This window comes from Apostichopus japonicus, chromosome 16, assembly GCF_037975245.1.
Source record: "Apostichopus japonicus isolate 1M-3 chromosome 16, ASM3797524v1, whole genome shotgun sequence".
Taxonomy (NCBI): domain Eukaryota; kingdom Metazoa; phylum Echinodermata; class Holothuroidea; order Aspidochirotida; family Stichopodidae; genus Apostichopus; species Apostichopus japonicus.
This window is the reverse complement of record NC_092576.1, coordinates 38,857,750-38,882,134: the sequence shown is the minus strand read 5'-3', so window position 1 is coordinate 38,882,134 and position 24,385 is coordinate 38,857,750. Positions and strand designations below refer to the sequence as shown.

The window sequence follows — 24,385 nt, the reverse complement described above, 5'->3', positions numbered from 1 at the left end:
TGAATTTTGTCACGTTACCATCTCGTCAACTCGTCAATTTGCAGATAATTGTTGTGTTGTCAGTTGTGTTGTCAAGTTGGTAACTCGTCAATGCAATGTCCCTTCTATGCTTCCGTAAGTTACACTGAGCATTAGTAGAATCACCGTAGTAGAGTGGTGCGGAAGCACAGAGGAGCCCTCAATACAAAATACATATACAATATTATGAAGTAGAAAAACGGTAACATCCAAAAGCACAAAGGACGGTATAAAGATAGACAAACAAATATCAGACATCTAAACAAAATATATCAGTTTTCATATTGCGTTTAAAAATATTAACATTTGGCAAACATTTCAAGTTTGGGAAAGACTGTTCCACGACCTGCCCCCAGAAAATTCAAAGGACTTTTTACCATTTCCAGATCTAACAGGAGCAAGCATAACACTTTTTAGAGCAACTAGATCTAGTTCTGTACGAATGGCTATCTCTCAGTAGAATGGTAGTATCAGTAAGGTAAGGCCGTGGACACATCTATACATTAGAATATTCCTTAAATATAATGCACGTTGACGGACATTTAGACACTTCAATTCAGCAAATCAATCTGTAACATGCACATCCCGAAGTCCACACCCCAGGAGTAATCTGGCTGCACGATTTTGAAGAATCTGAACCCGGTCAACACATTTGTTCGTCGCCGTAGTCCAAACGGCAGAACAATAGTCAATATCGGGTACAGTTAGAGCGTTTTAAAGAGTATCACGTGTATGCTGGTCAACACACGAATTAGTAGTTTTAGAATGCCCAGTTTCTGTGATAGTTTTGGAGTAATGTTGTCAATATTTTTTTTTCTCATTTGAGAAACGGGTCGAACCACATCCCAAGGTATTTGAATACATACAGAGATTCAAGAATATCATTATCAAGCTTTACATTGAGTGGATTAACATTTTTTTATAAGTTGAGAAGAGCCAAATGTCATAACCTTGGTTTTAGCAGCATTAAGTGTCAGCTTATTAGTGTTCATCCAATCAGAAACAGCTTCCAGGTCCAAATTGGTGGCCCTTACAATATCTATCATCGGCATAAAGAAAAACCTTACAATTCGAAACAACAGTAGGAAGGTCATTCATAAAATGATAAATACGAGTTTACTTAATCCCTGGGGTACACCAATTGTAACAGGTCCTGCATCAGATTTAATCCCACCAATAATAGTAGTTTGTTCTCTATTTGACAAATAATTAGAGATCCAGGCCAGCTCATTATCCCGTATCCCATAACAAGATAATTTATGCAGAAGCATCTCATGGTTGACTGCAGATGGGCCTTTTTTAGGTCCAAAAACACAGCACCAGTGATCTGACCCTTGTCCATATTATCCAGAATGTAGTCAGTAACGCCAATAATAGCGGCAAAGGTAGAATGTTGTTGTCTGAATCGAGATTGTGCCGAACTTAGAAGCCCATTGTTTTGAAGATGACCATAAACTTGGGCATGAATAGCTTTCTCAAGTTTTTTAGTAATAACAGGCAAAACTGAGATGGGCCTATAGTTACCACAATCTGTTCTCAGCCCATCGTTAAAAATAGGGGAAACAACTGCCTGTTTCCACTCCGCAGGAATGGATGCTCTACAAATAGTAAAAGTTTGATAGCTTCCTGTTATCAAAAGTGTAGCACTTATGCCATCAATAACAGTGGATTTACCAATTTGAAGATTTGCAAGTTGTTTGTTGACAAAATCCTCACTAATTTCAATAAATTTTAAAAACTCGTCAACATACTTTAACTTCCCAAACATCCGGGCAAATGCATAACCAATGTCTGTAAAAAATAACATTGAAAACATCATTCATCCCACTAGGAGTCTCAACTTCTTTGCCATTGAGTAAAATCTTGTTAACAGTAGCTTTATCTTTTGTTGGAAGAATATATTTAAATGATCTTCCACATCTGCTTGCTATTACCATTATTTTGTTCAAAGGTATCAGTATAGTATGAATTTTTGGCCTGTTTAATTATATTATTAGTTTTACTTTTGAGATGATGAAAAAAGTCACAGTCACTAGACATTCCAGATTTTTGAGCCACACGTTTATAATGGTCATGATCCCTAGTTATAGATAGGATTTCATCATTGTGAGGTCCAGGGCTCGATTCCCACTTTCTTTTAATGAGTCCCAAAAGGAAGAAACCGGTCGTGAAGTCGTGATTGATCTTGTGTGTTGATCTTTATTTATTTAATATTAGAAAACGTTTGGTAAATGACTTTCAGAATCTGGAAACTCAGTTACACTCAGTTACTGTACTAACATTAAATACTGAGCCTTGTTATATGATTGACCTTTAACACATGATCAGGCTATCAAGATGGCGTGGAATACGTCATTCTTTACAAATTTCAAAGCATATTGTACGGCAACAACTTATTAATGTCAACGCAAGAAGATACTTGAAAATAATTGGACTTTGCGCCAGCAATTCCATCAACTATCACAAAGAGATTAAGTAAATATGAATAGATTGCATGTGTATACACTAGATTAACTATCTTTATTGTACCAGCCAGTGCCCATCAGTAGTTGCAGCGTATTCAACTTAATCAGTTGTATGCAGCTATATAGTGCAGTCTTATTTTTAAGGAACGTTATGTTATCTCACTCCCATGGGACGTAAATAACATCCATTACAGACGAATGAATTCCACGCTATCGGTAAGTTTCTTGATATCAAACTCATGTAAAAACATTCAAGCTACTACTGCGTGTATGCCTATACATTACATGTGTAATGTTTCGTTACTAACAGTGTAAATAGCAATTTGTCCTCATGTGTCTTGAGCAGTGTCCTTATTCATGATTAGTTATTAGCCAAGCATAAGGTTAAACTATAGAATGCGTAGTACTCCCTGACCTTAGTTAGTAATTAAATTATGTAAATGTAGAATAATTAACTTAATGACTTACGACTATCAGTGACTGGGTGTTTAAATATTTAAAACATTTTCTATTCATTTATCTGACTGACTTTACATATTAATTGGCGAAACGATAGTAGATACATATGTAGCATGATTGCTGTAAACAAATCGTTAACTAGTTATTAATATACAAGGATTTAACAAGCGCAGTTATAACTAATCCAAAATTACATTTTTTATCATTCTGACAAATTTAGTCATATGCAGTAAGGCTTTCTTTTAGTTATCATGCACATTTAACCATACATCTAGCAAGTTAGGTGTACAAAGCACGACAAACTGACTTTGCCTGGCATCATCGCTACATTATTGCACTGTTTGTTACTGAGGTTTGCGTTATACCTGATGAAGTATTCCCCACAAGCTGATCAGACGGAAGTCATATATGTATATGTGCATTATCAACTTTAAACTGGCTTATTTACATACACAAAGTAGAAAACTCATGATACAAACATTAAATGGATAAACATGTTAGTCATGGTCGATATTATACGCTTGGGCAATATCCTTTTGAAAACTATTGACGCACGTGAAATCAAACACATGTGTATTATAACGTGTGAACTGGCTTATCCACAGTCATAAAGTAGCATTCCATTGATCAACATGGTAATCACGATCACCAATGGCTAAGATATATTCCCTTTCTGAGGGAATCGTGATACACATTTGACATACAGCATCATAATCATATGCACCGGCACTATTTTAATGTTAGGGGAATGGAGTTGGGATTTTCGACACATGCGCACATGAAACATCATTTAATTAGATGCTAGTAGATCTGTCGGCAAATGTGGTGTGCGATATAGCGTGACATGTAATTATTCACACATTTGGGTAGTTTCATATTTGTTGGACCGTGTTGTTTATTTTGCTGATTCAGCTCCTGCTTGTGTTAGCACTGCTGATAAAATCGTATCTGTGTTGTCTATTACAATATTGGAATGATAAGAACTTGTACCATGACTTCCATAATTTTTGTATTTTAAACATGTATACGGTTAGATGTTTCGTATACTAGTAAAAAGTTACAACTTTTAAGCTTGTTGCTTGAAAATCGATTAGACCTTCGGTTCATACACGATCACAATCTCAATTTAAGGGGACTGAATGTTGATAAGTAAAGTCGTTTGATGTTCGTGCACAGGAACGTTTGTGTTCCAAAGAGAAGCAGCTAAGACAACAAACTCTTACTTTAAACGAATTAAATTCAGCAACATCTAAGTGTATAGTCTGTGTGCGACTTAACTGCTAGTAATTAGTTAGTTAGTATTATTCCGATACCTGTGCAGTATCTAGCTTCCTTGCTCTGGCTGAAAAGGGGAGGCGCCTTTTCGGCTAAGATCTATTCCCTATCTAAGGGACCCACGATACACATTTGGCGTAACATCATCATGATAACATGGTCACAGTCTCAATGTAAGGGGGCTGAGGGTTGATAACTGAAGGCGTTTGGTTTTCGTTCCTAGGCTCTTGGATCATTTTTTATATGAAGTACATTATAATAATAATCTGTTTGTTATCAAGTATATAATGTTTGTGTTTTGATAAGAGAATCAGGGAACACATTCCAACTTGGGTTTAACTCAGCAGCATCTGTCTATAGCATGTATGTGACTTAGTTAATTCAAACCATATACACCCATCAAAAGATATGACCAGCCAGAGGACATCAACGTTTTTATTCTTTATGTGCTTTCGGGAGGTGGACAGGGAGATTTAGAGATTCGCCTATAAGACTCAAATCATTTTACAAACTCTACTATATATGCATAACAAGTTCTCAGAAGATAATCACATATTGAACTCAACATAGTCTTCAACTTTCGACGTAACATGTCCATGCATATGGAAATAAAAGCAACGAGAATGTTGGCAGAATGTTCAAGCGAGAATATCACGAGATATTAGAAGGACGAGACATGCGCACTTGACACGTCGTTATATCAGTAGATCTGTTAGCATTTCAAGTTGTTCACATCGCTTGGAAGTTTCGTTTCTGTTGAACTTTGTGATGTTTAATTTATTCTACTGATATAATTTATTAAGTGTTTGTTTTACCAATCTCGAGTGATATGTTATTATCTACATTGATGGCTATTTTCGCTTTTTTGTTGGACTTTGTTGATTATTTTGCTGATACGGCACCTGTTTGTTATATACGCTGATGATGAAGCCATTTTTTTTATCTATAATTATCAACATACAAGTATATGACCGTATACTCTGAGATGGCATTAACCGTGTCCTTATATGAATATTCAACGAGTCGCTCTTGTGTTGTAGCAATCTTTGTAAATAATTGCAGTTAAATCGCGTTAACATCAAGCAAGTCATATGTCAGCATGTATTTCTTTTATTAACTAGTTCGGCCTCACACTAATTAAGTTGAATATCAAAGAGCAACGTTTGTATATTCCACAACTACATGTGATCTAGTAGTCTGCGTTTTTGCTTGTTGACCCCTTTCCTTCTTCGTCAAGTGGCGACAGTGATGGATGCTGTGGCAATGGGAATGGGTGTACGGTAGGATCAAACTTTGCAAAGTGGTGAAAGAAATGTATGTTCTTAATATTTCCACTGCTTACTTCCGAATTGTTTGCGTCCTTCTCTCATGTTTTAGCGACTTTACAAAAGGGTCTCGACCCCTCTTTGAATGACAGCGATCTAATGCATATATCGGTAGGTTGATGTATACGGTACTTTATATATATGTACAAGGAGTACACCCTATTCTAGGTTTCAGGATTTAGTTAACGTGTGTTTTCCTTCTAATATGGTTGTCATGCTTATTTGTTATCGTTAACAGGCAGTTAACAGTGCACAAGGTGTGCGAAGGCTATGGGGCGTGTAAACGCCACTGTTTTATTTACATACTTGCAAGCACATCATGCAAGCGAGAATATGTTAATACTTCGAGGTGACTAGAACAACGAAAGTATGGATCTGATCAGACGACAGGCAAGAAATATTTCCCGTCAGGCTACCAGATCGAACCAGTCCACTCCTTTAAGAGCTGAGCCATCAACCCAACAAGCACTGACTTTGGAAGGTCCGTATAGTTGCGCTTGCTCTGATGCAATCATACTTTCAAAGACAAATTAAAAACGAATTACGTTACTGCTAGGTCATTGTATTAAAAATCAATAGCAACAATGGCCTTGATTCCTTAATATTTTATTGAAGTCTTTCAAGTTTTGCCATTTCTTAAATTTCCATAAAAATTGTATATAATTTCATACGTGGCAAAGAAGGAGGGGGGGGGGGGGCTATAGTCTTTCAACTGCAAAGCAATCACACTTTCATATGAAGTCTTGTTGCATTGATGGTAGTTAATACAGTACCTTACTAATTACTTCATTGTTCACTTTTTAATTTCATTATATTCAGAAAAAAAAGAAATCTTTCTCACAGAGCTGAAGTCTACGTACAAGGAACGATACGACGCAGTTCAGCCGATCCCTTATATCAAAGATAGACTCTACTGTGTAGATAAAGTATTTGTTGAGGGCAGCATTGAGGGTTTCATCTCCACCGAAGGATCATGGGAACGTTTGGCGTCATATAATCATATTTTCACTGATCCGCGTATTAAATCAGTACGTCGTATTATAGAGGGTGAACCAGGGTACGGTAAATCAACCCTTACCCTTCAGTTAGCCTATGACTGGTGTAACGGCGTGAAGGAATCCCCTTTGTCTGATGCAGATGTGTTAATTCTTCTTCGACTGAGACAGCTGGGTAACGTGAAGTCCATTTACAGGGCGATCAAAATGTTTCTATTACCAAACGAGCCCCGTGTGAAACAATCTGACATTAGAGCTATTCTGGAAGGCTGCCATCGAGTAAAAGTTCTCCTCGATGGCTATGACGAGTATCCTGAAAGAGATCAAACCACAGGAAGTGACGTAGATCAGATCGTCAGATTAGAGAAGTTTCGAAAATTTGAAGTAACCTTGACGACCAGGTATCTACCAAAAGACTTTGACAAATCAGAAACCAAACGAGTCAAGTTAAAAGGTTTTGATGAAACTGCGCGTGATCAGTACATTCGCAAAGCCATCACTGGAGACAAAAATGAAAAGGCTTTTGATGAAATCAAACAAGGATTGAAAGGAAACCCAATTTTTGACGATCTCTGCCAAGTTCCTCTATTCTTCGTTACGTTCGCTCACATGACTGATGAAAGAAGAGACTTTCAGAAATTTAAGTCTGTTACGGAGTTTTTCATCTACATGATGAAATGTTTTCACAGTCACACCAAAAACAAGGCAGCGGAACGTAACGTTATGACCTATGAAGTGGAGTTTGAAGCTATCCATGGTGAACTTGATAAAGTAGCGTTTGAAGGGCTAAATAGAGAGTATCAACAGATTGTGTGGGGAAAAGATGCGTTCTGTAAACGAGTTGGTCAAGCATTTTATGATCACTATATCCGTGTTGGTACTTTAGTAGAGGAAAAGGTCGTTGATATTTCCGATGGAGAAACTCCTAGTGATATCATTAAGACCAAGATTGAAGTAAGCTCCTACCATAAACTATTCTGTGAGTGGTTTGCAGCATTTAGAGTCGCGGATATAGCTGCTAGTGTGAAGAATTCAGCCGAATTAGAACAAACTCTGGGTAAGATGGATCCATTAGACCTCCAGTATGTCTTTCGATTCGCATGTGGACTAAGTCGTACAGCTGCTCGTAACATCATCGAATATTTGAAGAAGAAAAAGGATTGTGATAAGTTTGCAATCCTCTGCATCTTGGAACAAAATGGAGACATTGAGGAGATCAGGAAGACTGTTACAGAGCTCTGTTTTAAAGAGGTTCTCATCAGAAGAGATGACAGCAAGTTACTACAGAGGTCTACCGTACAGCTGCTACAGATAGCATCAAGTCATGACGTAAGTATTATCGAGGATACGCATTCGTTACCATTATTTGATTGATCATTGTCTTGTTGAATTCTTGACGAACTTTCTTATATTCATCAGAGCGCAAAAAAGTAAATAATCGCGAGTAAGTAAAAAGTAGTAAAAAGCTGAAAAGGGCGCCAGCAGTCCATCTGAGTCCGTCAGGGGGGCATCCGCCCCCCATGACTGTATGGACGCTCCGCCACTGCTCTCAAATAGGCTTATCCCCTCTCAGCACAACATAAGCTATAGACGGACTGCAGGATAAAACTCTGCTGGTCTCATATCAAATGTCGAAAAGGTTGGTAAATACTGCTTAATAATAACTCTCTGTATATTACAGACTGCTTACTTTTCTCTCTTTCTGTTTCCTATTGGTATTGTCTCCTTTGTTTGTTTCTGTCACTTTTGTTATACTGTTACCTTTACGTATTATGCTCACCGAGTTTTTTTTTGTATTCCTACTCATCGTAATTTCTATAATGAACTTACTAAATGTATAAGTAAGTGAACCTCAGTATTCTCCCGTGGACGAATCGTAAGTAATTTGTAGTAAGCAGGTAATATGCTTAGTCATTCGTGTTACGTAGCTAGCTTGTAATTTAAGGAGGGCGGTATACAAACACGTACTACATTTCTTTCTGAAATAATTATTGACGAACACAACTGTTAAAGTAGAATTTCCTGGTATGGTAAGTCACACACTACTCCGATACAACCATTTTCCTCTTCCTTCCAGTGATTAAAAAAGCATCCATGGGTGGGGGGGGGGGAGTGGGTAGGTGTGCACAAAATTCAAGGTTCAGTGGGATTTGTGCTAACCACACTACATAAAAACGTCCCGACAACTATTGATGCACTAAAGCGGACAATTATTCATTGAATTTTCTGTATTCATATTTCCAAAAAAGGTGAAGCAGTTTACATAACAGAAATGGCACTCTAAAAAACAGGGCACTTTAAATGATAAATAGAACAAAGGTACTATTTTATTAATGCCATGAACTAATGTAAAAGAAACACAATTTTTGGGGTGTTTGCTCTGTTCAATTGCTACCATGGTTAGTAAATCCTCTTTCTGTTATCTGAGTGTGTAAGTTTTAAGCAATGACATATTAAACAGAGACGCACACTATCTAGTTTAGAATATTAACATTTCCCGGTCAATCTCTAAGACAAATTTTTGGAGTGCGCCCCCACAAAATATTAACTGTGTCCTCGATCCAAACAGTTGTTGATGTTTGAATTGATCGGATCGGCTTCACAGTATTTGGCTTTCATCTCTAGTAGACGTTTCTTCCTGTCAGCAGCATTCGTAGGTTACGTTTTTCATTCATTATCTTAATACAGTATTACATTATTATTAAATATTTTGTTCTCAAAAGGTTAAATCGAACGAGTTACGATAACCTATTCACCGCTCAGTAGAATATGCACATCTTATATATATAACACCTGTTCCACACTACTACACTACTACAATAATGTACGCAGGTGTTGGTATGTCAGCCATTCAGCCTGCCGCGGCAATGCAGGCGCATCGGCCATTGCAACATAAATGTGTTTTGACTGTGTTGAAAACGGAGCTTTTATTTGGACACACACAGTTAGGATATATCTCAAGTCTAGGCCTAGGCCTATACGTTTATCACCCATTAGGATATATTCCTACTAAAACAATCTTGCATGCTTTCAAGGTAAGTTTAAGTATAGTAGCATGGTGGGCTCGTAATTGACGCACTTAAGGATTGAATTGACGATGTCGGTCAACATAAAATCAAAATCACTCAACTGCCTGCACTTTTCATAAGTTTAGTCCCTCAGAAATGTAATGATCTCAAAATATTTATTGTTCTGTGCCTACGCAATGAACAATTGAGAAGAATTTGAACACAAAATGTCTGCTGTGTCAAGTTCTTTCATACCCCTAAATTGACACATTCGTCGATAAGCTAACTGTAGTGTAGGCCTAAGTATACATCCATTGACTTTGGATGCTGTTTGCTATGCTCTGAACCTCTAAGCTTAGACAGGTCAGGTCCCAGAGAGTAGTGGTATCATATTGAAGTAATTTTGGTTATTTTTAGGGAGTAAGATTTCCAAATGTCCAAAAAATGTGTTAAACTGGGGGGAGGGTGTTAAAAGCTTAATAAATACCACAATTTGGTCAGCAAATAGCTGAAATGGATTCAAACTCATGAAATATATGTAATTCTGCTTGACTGCAAAAAGTTTAGGTGGCCTTCTGTATCTTTGCTAGTAATAATTGAAGGTGCGTCAATTACAGGGGTGCGTCAATTATGAAGCCTTTACTAAACTGCAAATAAGGTACACCAATTCTGCATGGTTAGGCTAGACCTAGTACTATAAACAGGTTTGTTTATTCCTGTCAAGATATGCTAGGACTTTACCACTGGCCGTAAAACATGGCTGTATGCTAATACAAATAGCTTTTGTTAAGGAATATAACTGTTTTTTATAATAGTTATTAATTCGACACTAATCCGTACGTATAGAGACCGAGTGACATATCACTAGGCACGAATCCAATCAGACATTCCGATAGCCGAGTTAGCCCTGTACTGGTAGTGATAATGTATTTGGTTGTGCGGTCACATTGAGAGTGGTAGTAGTACATGGATTACGAATGTCGCTCATGTTTAGCAAAGATATTTACTGTAGCAGTTATGATGCTGTAACATTGTGACATTTGCAGCTGCACAATAGGCTACTACTGTACTTTAGACACGACAAAGTATGAGCCTACAACAAACATTTTTGAGAGAATATAAAATGCATGGAATTTGTTTACAGTTGTTAAAAAACAAAATATTATAATTTAAAACTAGTGTCTGACCAGAGTTTACGTGGCGGTAGCTTGTAAGCGGTTCATACGGGAGTGTGTCGGTTGTATTTACTCTGCATGTGTCGGGCGAACAGTTAGTTCTTGCAATGACTGTATATAGGTTAAGGTCTGATTAACTAACCGCTTTAATGCTAATGTGATGATCGATGAGTGTACAGAGTAGGGAACGAAAAACGGGGAAAGTAATATAAGCTTCTATTTCACAAATATCATGTAATGTCAACACACTATTTTCTAACTTATCTCTAAGATTTTCTCATGCAAGAAAGACTGTTACAGATGAGTGTAGGCTCGTACTGTTCACCCAGAAAGATATAAAGAGAATTCAAACAAACGACTGTTTACATGTTATAAACCGTTAATGTCAGCAGTAAGGTGTAGCGAATCGGTTATATTATCAGGTATAGATATCTCCCAGCCGTGACAGTTATTGTGTGTTTGTTATGGAGAGTTTGTTCAGGGCAAAGGGGGGGGGGGTGGATAATGCTGTAACGTAATGTAAAATAGGCCTAGCTGAAGTACTGCTTTAGAGTAGACAAGACAAAGAATAAGCCTACAACAAACATTGCATAGACAAATCCATATGCGTGGAATGTGTTGCACAATCATTGTATGAAATAGCGTTTACGTGACGTTGCTTGTTAGCGGTATACACCGGCGTGTGTCGGTCGTGTATGTAGGTTGAGGCATTATACACAGTACATATTAGGGATGGAGAAACGGGGGTAAAAGTAATAGAAACTTTTTTCTTTTTCGCAACTAGGCCTGTCATGTACTCTCAACATAATATGTTCTCATTTTCCTTTACTATGTTATAATGCAAGAGTGGTACAAATGAGTAGATTAAAACAATAAAAGAAAATACAGTATAAATGTTATAAACAATTAAGATATATGTCGGGAGCGAAAGTACGTTCTTGCGGTTACATTATGTAGATCGAGGTCTTACAAATTCGCTTATACTAGTGTGATGATCGATGAGTGTACGGACGTGATAGTTTAACTTTCACAAATACAATGTTTTTTCTTTTGTTACAATTTTGTAATTTATTTCTTAGCATGCTATTTTTCAAGACTGGAAGATATAGTTTGTGTTTGAAGTGAAGCTTTAATGAAGAAAATGTTAAAGCGCCTGATTAAATTTACTTGCTACAAATCATTGATACCAGTTGTTAGGTATAGCGAATGGGTTTTATTATCAGGTATAGGTATCTCCCAGCCGTGACAGTTATTGTTTGTTTGTTATGACAAGTTTGTTCGGGGAAGAGGAGGGTGGGGGGTGGGGGTGATTATGTTGTAACGTAATGTACAATAGGCCTAGCTGAACTACCGTACTGCTCTAGAGTAGACACGACAAAGATTTAGCCTAACAACAAACATTACATAGACAAATTCATAGGCGTGGAATGTGTTGCGCAATCATTATATGAAATAGCGTTTACGTGACGCTGCTTGTTAAAGGTATACACCGGCGTGTGTAGGTTTACTCCGTATGTGTCGGGAGGGGAGGTTCTTTCTTACTGTTACTGTATGTAGGTTGAGGTGTTATAATTAAACAGCACACATTAGGGATCGAGAACGAGGGGGGGGGGGTGGGGGGAGGAAATAATAGAAATTGCAACTAGGCTTGTCAGGTACTATCAACATAATATTTTATAACTTACCTTTACTATGTTGTCATGCAAGAGTAGTACAAATGAGTAGATTCAGAGAATTAAAAGAAAATACAGTTGAAATGTCATAAACATAATTAATAAAATTAATATGTGTCGTGAGGGAACGTACATAATTTAAATTTAGGACTCACATCCGCGCTTTTACTAGTGCAATAATATATACTGTCAATGAGGTCATGCAGCTAAACTACAGTTAATTCTTTATTAATCTTTCTTCAGATACCAATATCTGACCTAATCCTGGAGTGGTCCTTCAGTAAGGTTGACAACAATACCATCATCCTCCGGTCTGGTATTGTTCTACCAAGCCTCTCATCACTGGAGTTGTTAGTGGTTAATGCCGGGAACGAAAAACCAGAACTTACTGAGGAAGACATTGTAGGATTATTGAACTATGTACTGCCGTCTAAGAAATTCAGCAAACTTTGGTAAGTAACTTACAATATAGAATGCATATGAGGAGAGGAAAGTCTGGGAAAATTACAGAAGCGTTAAGAAATTAATCAATAATTGAATAATGTAATCAAAGTAATCGACAAAAGGTAATATACAACAAATAGCATCAGAGATGCCATCATATAGGTACAGGTTGATTGAGCCGGGTAAATTGGAATTTGTAGGTCATCTGAATTCAACATGTTAGATCATATAACTTTACAGGAATCTGATAAAGCTGTAAGAAAATTACCAACGATCATTGCCATCCTATATCGATATAATTCCCCCCCTGGGACCTTCGTCAGCAATACTTGGCAGTCAAATGAAAAGTACAAAATGTAACACAATTGAAAGTATGATGCTAGATAATTGTAAGTTACATAGATGGAATTAGAAGTAAGAGAAGTATTGACAACTGGTTTTTTCTTTACACATTTTTCACATTTTAGACATTACGTTCCCATCAACGTTTAGAGGCAATTACAAGAGGAAAAAATCCTTAAAAACAAATCACTCTAAATAATTCAACAAATTGTCAACGATATATTATGACTCCAAGAAGATAACCATAACTAATTACTAGTTGCTTGCCAACATAATCAGTGAGTCGTTGCGTAAATCGTGCACACATTGTTGGTTTCAATCGTAAAATGTATTGTCTCGTCCCTTGATGAACAGTAAAAATCAAAAGCCAAAGAAACTCCAAACATCGGAGTAATTTTCTCAGTTTTAAATAATTAAATGAAAGAAAACTACATTGTTAGTTCTTGGCTAACATTGTATAAAACAGAGGTACAGCTTTACCGATTGTCAAGGTGACCTTCAGCGGTATATTTGTTTAATGTATTCACGGTAACTAAGAGATGTAACAGAATATGAACCTTTGCTATGCAGGTGTTCAACCATGTGTCGTATTACAATTGATTGACATGTCATATATTAAGTATACACTGAACATGGTGAAATGTAGACGGCGTGCGCGTTGGTAAAGATTATAATGAAAGAGATGCGTTTTTAGGCGTGATTTAAAGGGGGTGAAGTCTGTGATTATGCGAATTTTGGAAGGAAGTCCGTTCCATAGATCAGGTGCAGCGACAGAATAAGCTGCGGGCACAGTGCTTCTTGTTATCCGTGCTGGATAGAAGGAGAGTAATATGCTTAGGGCGAAGGGCGCGTGTTGGGTACTCGAGGTGTGATCAACTCAGACAGGTAAGAAGGTGCCATTCCGTGCAAGCATTTAAATGAAGTAATCAAAATCGTTAATTTTATGCGTTGGTATATCCAATAGAACTCTGTTGTCTTAATTGCAAATATTTGTATTTTGTTGATACAATTAATGAGGTATTCTCTGTTTATTATTAGGTTACCTGGCTATAATAAGGTCAGCTGTTTGTTAGTATTTAAAGAGAAACACAAGATCATTTGATATATTTATTTTTATATCACAGGTTTGGTAACTGCACACTGCCTGCATCCATCAGACCAGAGAAAATCCCAGAAGAATTAAAAAGACAGAATGTACAAGGTAAGGCTATGTGTGTAAAAGATATGGCTAACACTACAATATGTTACAATACAAGGTCTGACTAACACTACAGTGTGTTACAATACAAGGTATGGCTAACACTACAATATGTTACAATACAAGGTCTGACTAACACTACAGTATGTTGCAATACAAGGTATGGCTAACACTACAATATGTTACAATACAAGGTATGGCTAACACTTTGTACAGTATGTTACAATACAAGGTATGGCTAACACTACAGTATGTTACAATACAAGGCCTGGCTAACACTACAGTATGTTACAATACAAGGTATGGCTATCACTACAGTATGTTACAATACAAGGTATGGCTAACACTACATTATGTTACAATACAAGGTATGGATAACACTACAATATGTTACAATACAAGGTCTGGCTAACACTACAGTATGTTACAATAAAAGGTATGGCTAACACTATCACTATGTTACAATAAAAGGTATTGCTAACACTACAGTATGTTACATTACAAGGTATGGCTAACACTACAGTATGTTACAATACAAGGTATGGCTAACATCACAGTATGTTACATTACAAGGTATGGCTAACGCTACAGTATGTTACAATACAAGGTATGGCTAACACTACAGTATGTTACAATATCATGTATACTGGTTACAGTACAGACTGTGTAATGTAACAAACACTTGTTATACCACAATGATATTAAACTACTCTACTGTGCTGTGGCGATCATATGTTGTTGATTAAACATGACAAATTGATGTATTTGTATTGCATTGTTCAAACAAACTCCCTAATATCAGACGTTGATTCAAGGTATGACAGACTTACACCATAAGTATATAAATAACAGAATGTGTGTACATGAATTTTATTATTAATGAGATGAGTACTATTACGCCATTAGTGATAGTGATAATATTGTGTGAATGCAACAATTAAACAGGGCTTGTGAGATGATATAATTGATATCATAATAAGTGATATTCCACCATCTACGTCAGTAATATACTAGACTGGAAGCAATAAGCAAACAAGCCAAATCCAAGTTTAAAATAGCAAATAAATATTTACTGCCATTCAGCTAATATTGGATTTTTTCTTTCATTTTGTTACTAATTATTTAGCTTTACGGCAACAATGCTGATACATCATATTTTATTTAGAATATTTGAAAACAATTCCATGTTGTTACAATGTAAGATTGGTTTAGTTCATTGCTGTGAGGGAATGTTCAGCGAATGTCATAGTGATGGTAGGCCAGTGTGATCCTACATAAAAATCCTGCAGGTAAAAATGGTTATTTATATCATATATATCTATTTAAAAAAAAATAGGTAGCTTAGTTTTAATTTATCGAGAGTCTTTAATACATAGCTCCGGTTAAGTTAATAAATGTACTTTAACTCCTTATGTCTCTATTTCCACGTAATATCATTGTTCATGGGGAAAATATTTACACATTGTAATTACTTAAAATCTGTTCATTTTGTAAATAGGGACCCAAGTATTGACAGATAGGTATTGAAATGAGGTTTTAATTTTTATAATTTTTGTTTATAATTGAGCTAATTGGATATGTAAATATGCAAATGAGGTTATGATACATACACTGTACTTTCCTTTGCCCATTTGAAATTATTTCGATGAAATCTGCTGGACTTTTGATAGTTTGATGAGTTCAAGACATGTCATTTTATAAGTTAAATATAATTTGATGTTTGAATACGAGGAATATGACTGATTTTTTGACATTTTGTTAAATTTTCATTCGCGGATAAATTATTTTACAGGCTACCAAATTTAGGGTTTATATCAAAGTTATGGTCTCCATGCTGGTCAGGGGCTCTTCTGGAGTGATAAGTATAGGCTGTTGTTCATCCACATCATATTTGGCACCTCAGTTGTTGCTGTAACTGGAGCAAGGGTCTAATAAAAGGCTAATTAGTATGCAAATAATTACAAAATTTGTACAAACAATACACAAAAAAGGGAAACAAATTGCTTTGACTTTTGAAATTTCTTATTCAAACTTATAAAAAACAGTTCATTCCCCTCCCTTCAATCATATCTACTACCTGGTTGCCAACCCCTCCCCCCTTATACCCCGCCCCCTCCCTCCAAAGTACTTGACCTACATGTATTATGTAATACAATGGTAGTCAAGCGTAACGATGAGTCATATAGGCCTATTGCGCTACTTCAGTACATGTATACACAATACATACAGTGTGGCTTACCATATCAGGATTTCATCGTCAGAATCTTCTTCAGATTCAGCGATGTCGTCATCCTCCAATGGCTGGATGGTCAAATTGCCCATAAAAAGAACGCCTCTTTTAGTATTTAGCCATGATAATATGTGTAGTGTGTGGTCAACGCTATCACTTACGTAATTGAAACGGTAACTATTGAAAGAATGATTTCGTTTTATTTTGTTTTCCAGTTTTGTGGCCGAGTAATGCCTGCTATCTTGATCTCCAATCCGGTCGATGGAAGAAGGTTTGCTAAACTTTGTTCTGTTTGAATTCAATTTGCCTGGATGGGTTGTGTTTGCGTGTGTTTGTGTGCATGGGGAGAAGGGGATGGCTGAGAAGGGGGTCTGTGAACCAGGGAGGTAGAAATAAGGAGCATCTTACTGTTCATTGTTTCCTTAAACTTTTATGTATAACCTTTCTGTTTTTTTTTCTCTAATGTCTTCCATGGACGTACTATTAAATATTAATTGTTTATACTTGCATTTAGTTATTCATCCCGTACAAGGCGACTTTATAAGGCATGGTAGTGTTTTGAATCTGATTTCAGGAGTTAGGTCCTTACACAAGTTCTGTGTGTACTGTACAGCGCGCCCATACAGGTTACATCCATCGTGCTTCATCACATACTACAGGAATCTTCATATATATTAGTTAGTAAGGATTAGTAATGTGGGTCTTGATCATATTTATATTTTTCATAACTCATTATTATTCTATGTTGGTTAGACTTTGGTTCTGTTTGAATTAAATTTGTCTGGATCGGTTGTGTTTGCGTGTGTTTGTGTGCATGTGGGAGGGGGGGGGGGGGTGAGGGGGTCTGTGAACAGGGGAGGTAAAATAATAAGGTGTATCCTGCTGTTTATTCTTTTCTTAAACTTTTATGTATAACCTTTTTTTTTCTCTAATATCTTCCATGGACAATAACGTACGATTAAATATCAATCGTTTATACTTGCACTAATTTATTCAACCCGTACAAGAGACTGGTCACCATGCCTATATAAGGCATGATAGTGTTTTGACTTATCAGATTTCAGGAGTTGGGTCCTTACACAAGTTCTTTATGTACCGTACACTACAGTGCGCCCATACATATTAAAACCACCATGCCTCATTACACACTACAGGAATCTTCATTGATAGGCCTATTAGTTATTATTGTAATGACTAGTAAAGTGGCACTTGATCATATAATAGTATTTTCATCAATAATCATCATTCTATACCTTATCATTTATCATCTGTTATGTATATAACCTTTCTGTATTTTTTTTAATTTCTCTAATGTCTTCCATGGACGTTCTATTAAATGTCAATTGTTAATACGTGCACTTAGTTATTCATCCCGTACAAGGCGACTATATAAGGTATGATAGTGTTTTGACATATCATATTTCATATTCGTGCCTCATCACACACTACAGGAATCTTCATAGATATTAGTTATTATTGTAAGGACTAGTTAAGTGGGACTTGATCTCATATATACTTTTCATAAATAATAATTATTCTATACCTTATCATTTCTCATCTGTTAATGTTAAAACAATGTTTATCTTGTTTAATAGGCTGATGACGTTCACACTATTACAGAGTTGTGCTCACAAACTATAGCCATCAATAGCAAAGACAGTGTGTCATTACAGAGGTCAGCCATAGAGCTCCTGCTAAAAGCATCCAGTCATAATGTAAGTACACAGTTAATGGGTCACGTGAGTACGGAACTTGTAGAATATAATATTACAAAATATTTCCCCGACCACCTTATTGTGAGGAAGAATACATCATATAATACGTTTAACTTTGATCATTATTGAAATGTATTTGTAAACAAATAATACAACCAAGTCTCACCATAAACATTCAACAAATATCAAAATAAAAACAACTATTCATTACTATCCCTGTTTCTCTCATTAATTGTCTGTATCAATGGAATGAGTCAATATCACAAATCACCTTCATCTCAAAGTAAACGATTCACCTCCATATAACCATTAGCTAAACTCAGAAAAACATATCACTCCACTTCAACCCTCCAGTCATGGGGTACAGTTAAAACATCTAACTGAATTCATGTCTATGATTAGGTAAGATAAACACAAAGCGGTCTTCCTCAATCATTAAATATGATAAAAATGACTTTAAAAATGAATAATATGAGACTTTCAAGATATGAACATCAATAAATGTACACCAGAAATCCATTGCTAAAACAACAGGAAAGCTGAATAAGCGAATTTCAGTCAAAGTCAATACATAATAAATAACAACAGATGTTTTTAAACAAGGTGTACAGTTTCACCCTAGTTTCAAATAAATATTTACATCAAACTAAGTTGCACCTATTGACTGCATCTCTCATCGCTCGCACCAGCTCCCCCTCCCCCAACCCTTGTAGGATAATGTAAAAGTAAACAACAATAATAAACACGTTGTTATGATATTCTTCAACGACAAAAACTAAAAATAATTTAAGATATTCTTTCATCTCTTCTAAAGTCAAACGCAAATTATCCTGAAAAATCAATAATTCTGCTTTAGTCTTCACATTAATATTTACTTTCACCCCCCCTCCCCCGAAAAAAAATATAGTAACAAACAGCAAACAAGTTAGAAACAAAATATCTGTGAAACCCTGATAAAACGATATTATATTGATTATATTTCTTATTTTCCTTTCTTCAGATTTCTTCAGATTTCCACCTCCCCGTAAAACACAAATTACATTTAATATTTATAAGCGGTCTATATACATGCTCCCCTATACTTAAAGCACCCCTCCTTACCCCCTACCACACCCATTCCTACTCAGTACGACATCCATCGGTCCATTTATCTCTCACCCCTCGCACAATAACAACATAATATTCACGACTGTAAACCATATATCCACGCCCTCCCCTGCACTAATACCTAGACCAAATATCACTTTATACTAATAAAATAAAACGAAGATAAAACAAACTTTAGAAATAAAGTTACACTTTTTTGTAGCAAATTCAAACCCCAAATTATTATATAATCAACAAAACAAAAACAAAATATGATATAAATAAATAAAATAACATTGATTTATATGAACTTAAAACAACCATGAAGTTAATATTCCTAAGTTAATTATGATGTTATTATGTTCAAGTATTTATCCTGTAAACAAACATGATGATATTAATTCTATTTATTATTTTCCTTTCTTCAGATTCCCATATACGGTGTGACTCTAGGCTGGTCCTTTAGTAAGATTGATGAAGATATAATCTGGTCCTCTAGTAGGATTGATGAAGATGGGAACATTATCCTTTCCTCTGGTCTCTCTCTTCCAATCCTAACATCAATAGAGAGGGTGTCCATACAGACAGAGGAAGGGAGAGAAATGAATAAACATGAAGTTAATGGAATATTAAACTATGTTCAACACTCTCAAAGATTCAAGGCACTGAGGTAAGTATAATAAATAAATATGTAAATAATCACCTTGTAATTATTATTAATGATGAAAACAAGAGAGAAAGTATTAATATAGTTATATGTCATAACTACTTCAGGTTTATTGAAACGTTTAGATACTTGTAGAAGTAAAACCAAAACAAATGAAGAAAAAAATGACTAAAGAAATAAATTCAACATGAAAGAACAGTCATCTGGTAATGGATATTATAATGGGAGAGTAGAATAGAGACAAAATGAGACAAAAACACATCATTTTAACAATAATTTCTTCAGAAGAATGAAATGTGTTGAAGTAAAGAATTAGGAGGCCCTAGCTTACACTTAAAAATAACATATCTCATTGAAACAATAAAAATAATCATAAAAAAGTAGGATATCATTATATGGGGCATCATTACAGCAGAAGTAAAAAAAAAATGCCAAAAGCAACCCAAAATAAATATGTAAAAACTTCGATCATTTAGATTTAGCCAAAAAAAAAAAAAAAGATTAAATAAGATAAAAGGAAAGGGAAAAAATGCTCAATGTTTTATCAGGACGCTTTTATTTCATAATTAATTTATGAATTAAGTGATAATTAATGCACATTGATGTTTAAGTTAAAAAACAGTGATATAAGTTCAACAGATTGAAATTTTCTTCATCTTTTCATATGGGCACCTCTCTCAACTACATTACCATAAGCTTTCCCTAATCCAACACCCACAATTATGCCGGACCACTTACCCATCTACCTAATATGTGTTTATAACATTTGGGTTATCTTGTTAATAACACCATTTATGATGATGATGATGATAGTTACTATAGTGATGATATTGATACTGATTATGGTGATTAAGATGATGTTGATTGTGATGGTGATTGTGGTGGTGATTGTGGTGGTGATTGTGGTGGTGGTGGTGATTGTGTTGGTGGTGATTGTGTTGGTGGTGATTGTGGTGGTGGTGGTGATTGTGGTGGTGATTGTGTTGGTGGTGGTGATTGTGTTGGTGGTGGTGATTGTGTTGGTGGTGATTGTGTTGGTGGTGATTGTGCTGGTGGTGATTGTGCTGGTGGTGATTGTGCTGGTGGTGATTGTGCTGGTGATTGTGTTGGTGGTGATTGTGGTGGTGATGATTGTGGTGGTGGTGATTGTGGTGGTGGTGATTGTGGTGGTGATGATTGTGGTGGTGGTGATTGTGGTGGTGGTGATTGTGGTGATTGTGGACACTGTGGTGATGGTGTTGATGCCGGTTATGGTGGTGATGGTGGTGATAATGGTGGTAACAGTGCTGGTGGTGATAATGGTGGTGACGGTGATGGTGGTGATGGTGATAGTGAATGGGATGATTAAGATGATAACTATGCAGATCTCCCAATTCTCTAAGTATCAATGCGTAGTAGGGAATGGAGATTAACAATGGTATCTCTTATGATACGATTCACTTCAAAGTTCATTCGAATTCAGCGTCTGATGATTATGGAGTCTCTGATTCTGTCTCTTTGTTAGTTAAATTTTCTTATACTTTATTCATCAGGTTTCAGTACTGTCTACTGCCTCCTTATACATCGACGCATGGTTTGTTCAACTTAATATCAAAGAACGTTAAAGGTAAAGTAACACTCAGTATTGATTGATTAGTTATTGATTGATTATTTTCACTTACCTTCTTCTGTACATATAGTTGTTTCTGTTTTCTTCTCGTAAATCAATAACATTAAAGATACAGTTTAGATTATGTTAAACCGGCCAGAATAAGACCATTTCTTCTATTTACACAGAGGAAGAAAGATATTTAACAAATGAGTGGCATTGCTGGGAAAGAGTTTTGGAACAATTTTAATAAATCAGTTAAGTTTACTGTAATGTACTGAGCGTTCCGTACATTTACTTTCGCACAGAAAAAAACAAACAGAGATATCAAAGAATTACAAACATCAATAAAGCCTAGCCCATGTTCAGTACACTCAACTGGCTACTACATGGTATAACAGTGAGGGGAGCTTGAATATGTTAGCATTAACGAGAGTGATCTCTCTCTCTCTGAAATAAGATAAGATAATGACGGGTTTTGAATGTAGATTAAATAGTTATGGAAAGTTGAAATAGGATACGGGAGGGGGAGGGGGGTCTGAGAGTAGTTGGTTGGTGAGAGTGAGGAATATATCACCCAAGCTACACATGTTTAATACTATGACATCCAACATGAACGTAGCTGGTGCCCTGAATCTGATGCAAAAACTTTCAAAGTTACAACTGAAGATGTTCTAGACAGTAACACCTGCGGTATGGTTTGAAAAAATTAAAATAACAACATAATACAGAGTAAAAACGTGAAATATTTCTCCTAGCGTTGAAATAAAGGAAGCAGTACCACCGGTAGTCAAAAATGGTGAAAAGCGAACATAACAGAAGTAAAATATAGCTTGCTCATATTTTTATTAGGATATTCCATATCATAGCGCTGATCAATTGACCGACGTCTGTCAGTAAAGGATCACAGATTGTATGCAACCTTTACGCTTTAAGAACAAACGCTCAGGTTAAATGATTGCTTTCTAATCGTCAACTTGTTTTTGTTGCTGTAATCTGCAATGTTTATGAGCAATGTCATAAATGTCAGAGAGATATCTGAAACATTAAACACAACCTTTTAGTTGTAACAACTTTATATATCCAGAAAAAGAACTTTAATAGACATTAACTCAAAACTTCAATTCAAATTACTACAATACATACATTTACAGATATTTGTGATCTCAATAACTAAAAATGAAACATATCGATATCGACATAGTGATCCATGTAAGGTTTTGTATAAGTTACATTCCAAACGAACACAAAATGTTTGAAATGAAAATTGCACACCATTTATGTTTGCTTTATGATATAAACATATATCAAATTTATGCAAATTGGAGGACAAATGCTAAATATTTTCAAATATGTTTTAACAGTCTTCTTAATTCTCGAATGATGACAACTTGACCCTTTTACTTTAAACTTATTTTATTGAATGGATGCAACCAGACATTTCATAGATATATTTCTGTGATATAACTATGTCGGTATCACACATTTAGCTTTAGAGAAAAACACTGAGACAAACTGATTGCTCCCCTTGGTCTTTCTTCTTGCACGTTACATCAATTTTCAAGTAACCAGTCTTGTGTTCAGACAAAACAAAATGGACTTAAACAATCAAAGAAAAATATCAAATTAGTTTCACTGACCGGTCTGATAAGCATACTATATGAATTTCTCAATTTAAAGTGTTGCCTTTTGCATGAAAAATTAAAGGAATTCAACTATTAAATTTGTATGCCTCAGTACTAAATCTTTGGAAATTTGACCTGATCCAAACATAGATTATACATTAACTGCCGTTCTGTCTTATATCATAGTGTTTGTTTGTTGATACTGATTACCTACCCTAATCCTGCTTTGTTTACATTTATATCTTAGTTTTCTGGATTCCTTATTCACCAAGCGAAGGGTACTACATACTAAATCTCCAGTCTGGTAGTTGGAAGCTGACATCTGGACGTTCTTTACTCTTCCCGGTGAGTATCTCTCTTTAATTATTTTAATAAGAACCCTTATGGTTAAACTCACTAAAAGAAACCCACCGAATGGAAGTTTAGTTTGAAACAATGCTGTTCATTCCAAAGGAACATTTAGACAAGAATATTTTTTTGCACCCACTAAACTATATAATAGCGGAAAAATCTCAGATTTGTTTGTGCTATGACATTTCAGTGACGCAGAAGTAACATCAAGCTAATACATACAGAAACATGTTAATTAACTTCACAGTGTGTTATGTGATCCGTGACAGGTACAAGGGGCTATGAAGTATACAAACGTGTGGTCATAGATAAACAGTACCGCTTTACAGTGCTTTGAAAGGGCGGTAAAATATGTGGTTGTATCTGATGATAATGATGTTGGTTATGGTGAAGGTGATGACTGTGGTGATGGTGGTAATGGTGATGATGATGGTGGTGATGGTGGTGATGATGGTGGTGGCGGTGATAATGATAGTGATGATTGTGATGAAGATTATGGAGATGGTGATGATGATGATGTTCACATAGATGTATAGAATGTAGGTTATGACGATGATGATGATGGTGTTGGTGATGGTGTTAAATATCATGATGGTAATCGTGATGATGGTTGGATCATATGGTGATGCTGGTGGTGATAATGAAATTTAAAGTGGTGATGGTGATGATAGTCATGATCATGATCATGGTGGTAATGATGATTTTTATGGTGATGGTGATGGTGATGATGGTGATGATGTTGGTGA

General features: G+C 35.8%; 2 protein-coding genes across 4 annotated transcripts in view; both read left to right on the top strand.

Annotated features, from left to right (window-relative positions):
• Nucleotides 1-24,385, top strand: part of LOC139982298 (uncharacterized) — an 82,117-nt gene that overhangs the window by 51,904 nt on the left and 5,828 nt on the right. The window lies entirely within an intron of this gene.
• On the top strand, nucleotides 2,518-24,175 carry LOC139983775 (uncharacterized). Its single transcript, XM_071997552.1, has 10 exons — nucleotides 2,518-2,699; nucleotides 5,781-6,023; nucleotides 6,362-7,866; nucleotides 12,637-12,845; nucleotides 14,304-14,380; nucleotides 16,823-16,878; nucleotides 18,203-18,322; nucleotides 19,837-20,078; nucleotides 21,608-21,681; nucleotides 24,033-24,175. Exons 2-10 carry the CDS (start codon nucleotides 5,912-5,914, stop codon nucleotides 24,173-24,175), a joined length of 2,538 nt encoding a protein of 845 aa, XP_071853653.1. The 5' UTR covers nucleotides 2,518-2,699; nucleotides 5,781-5,911.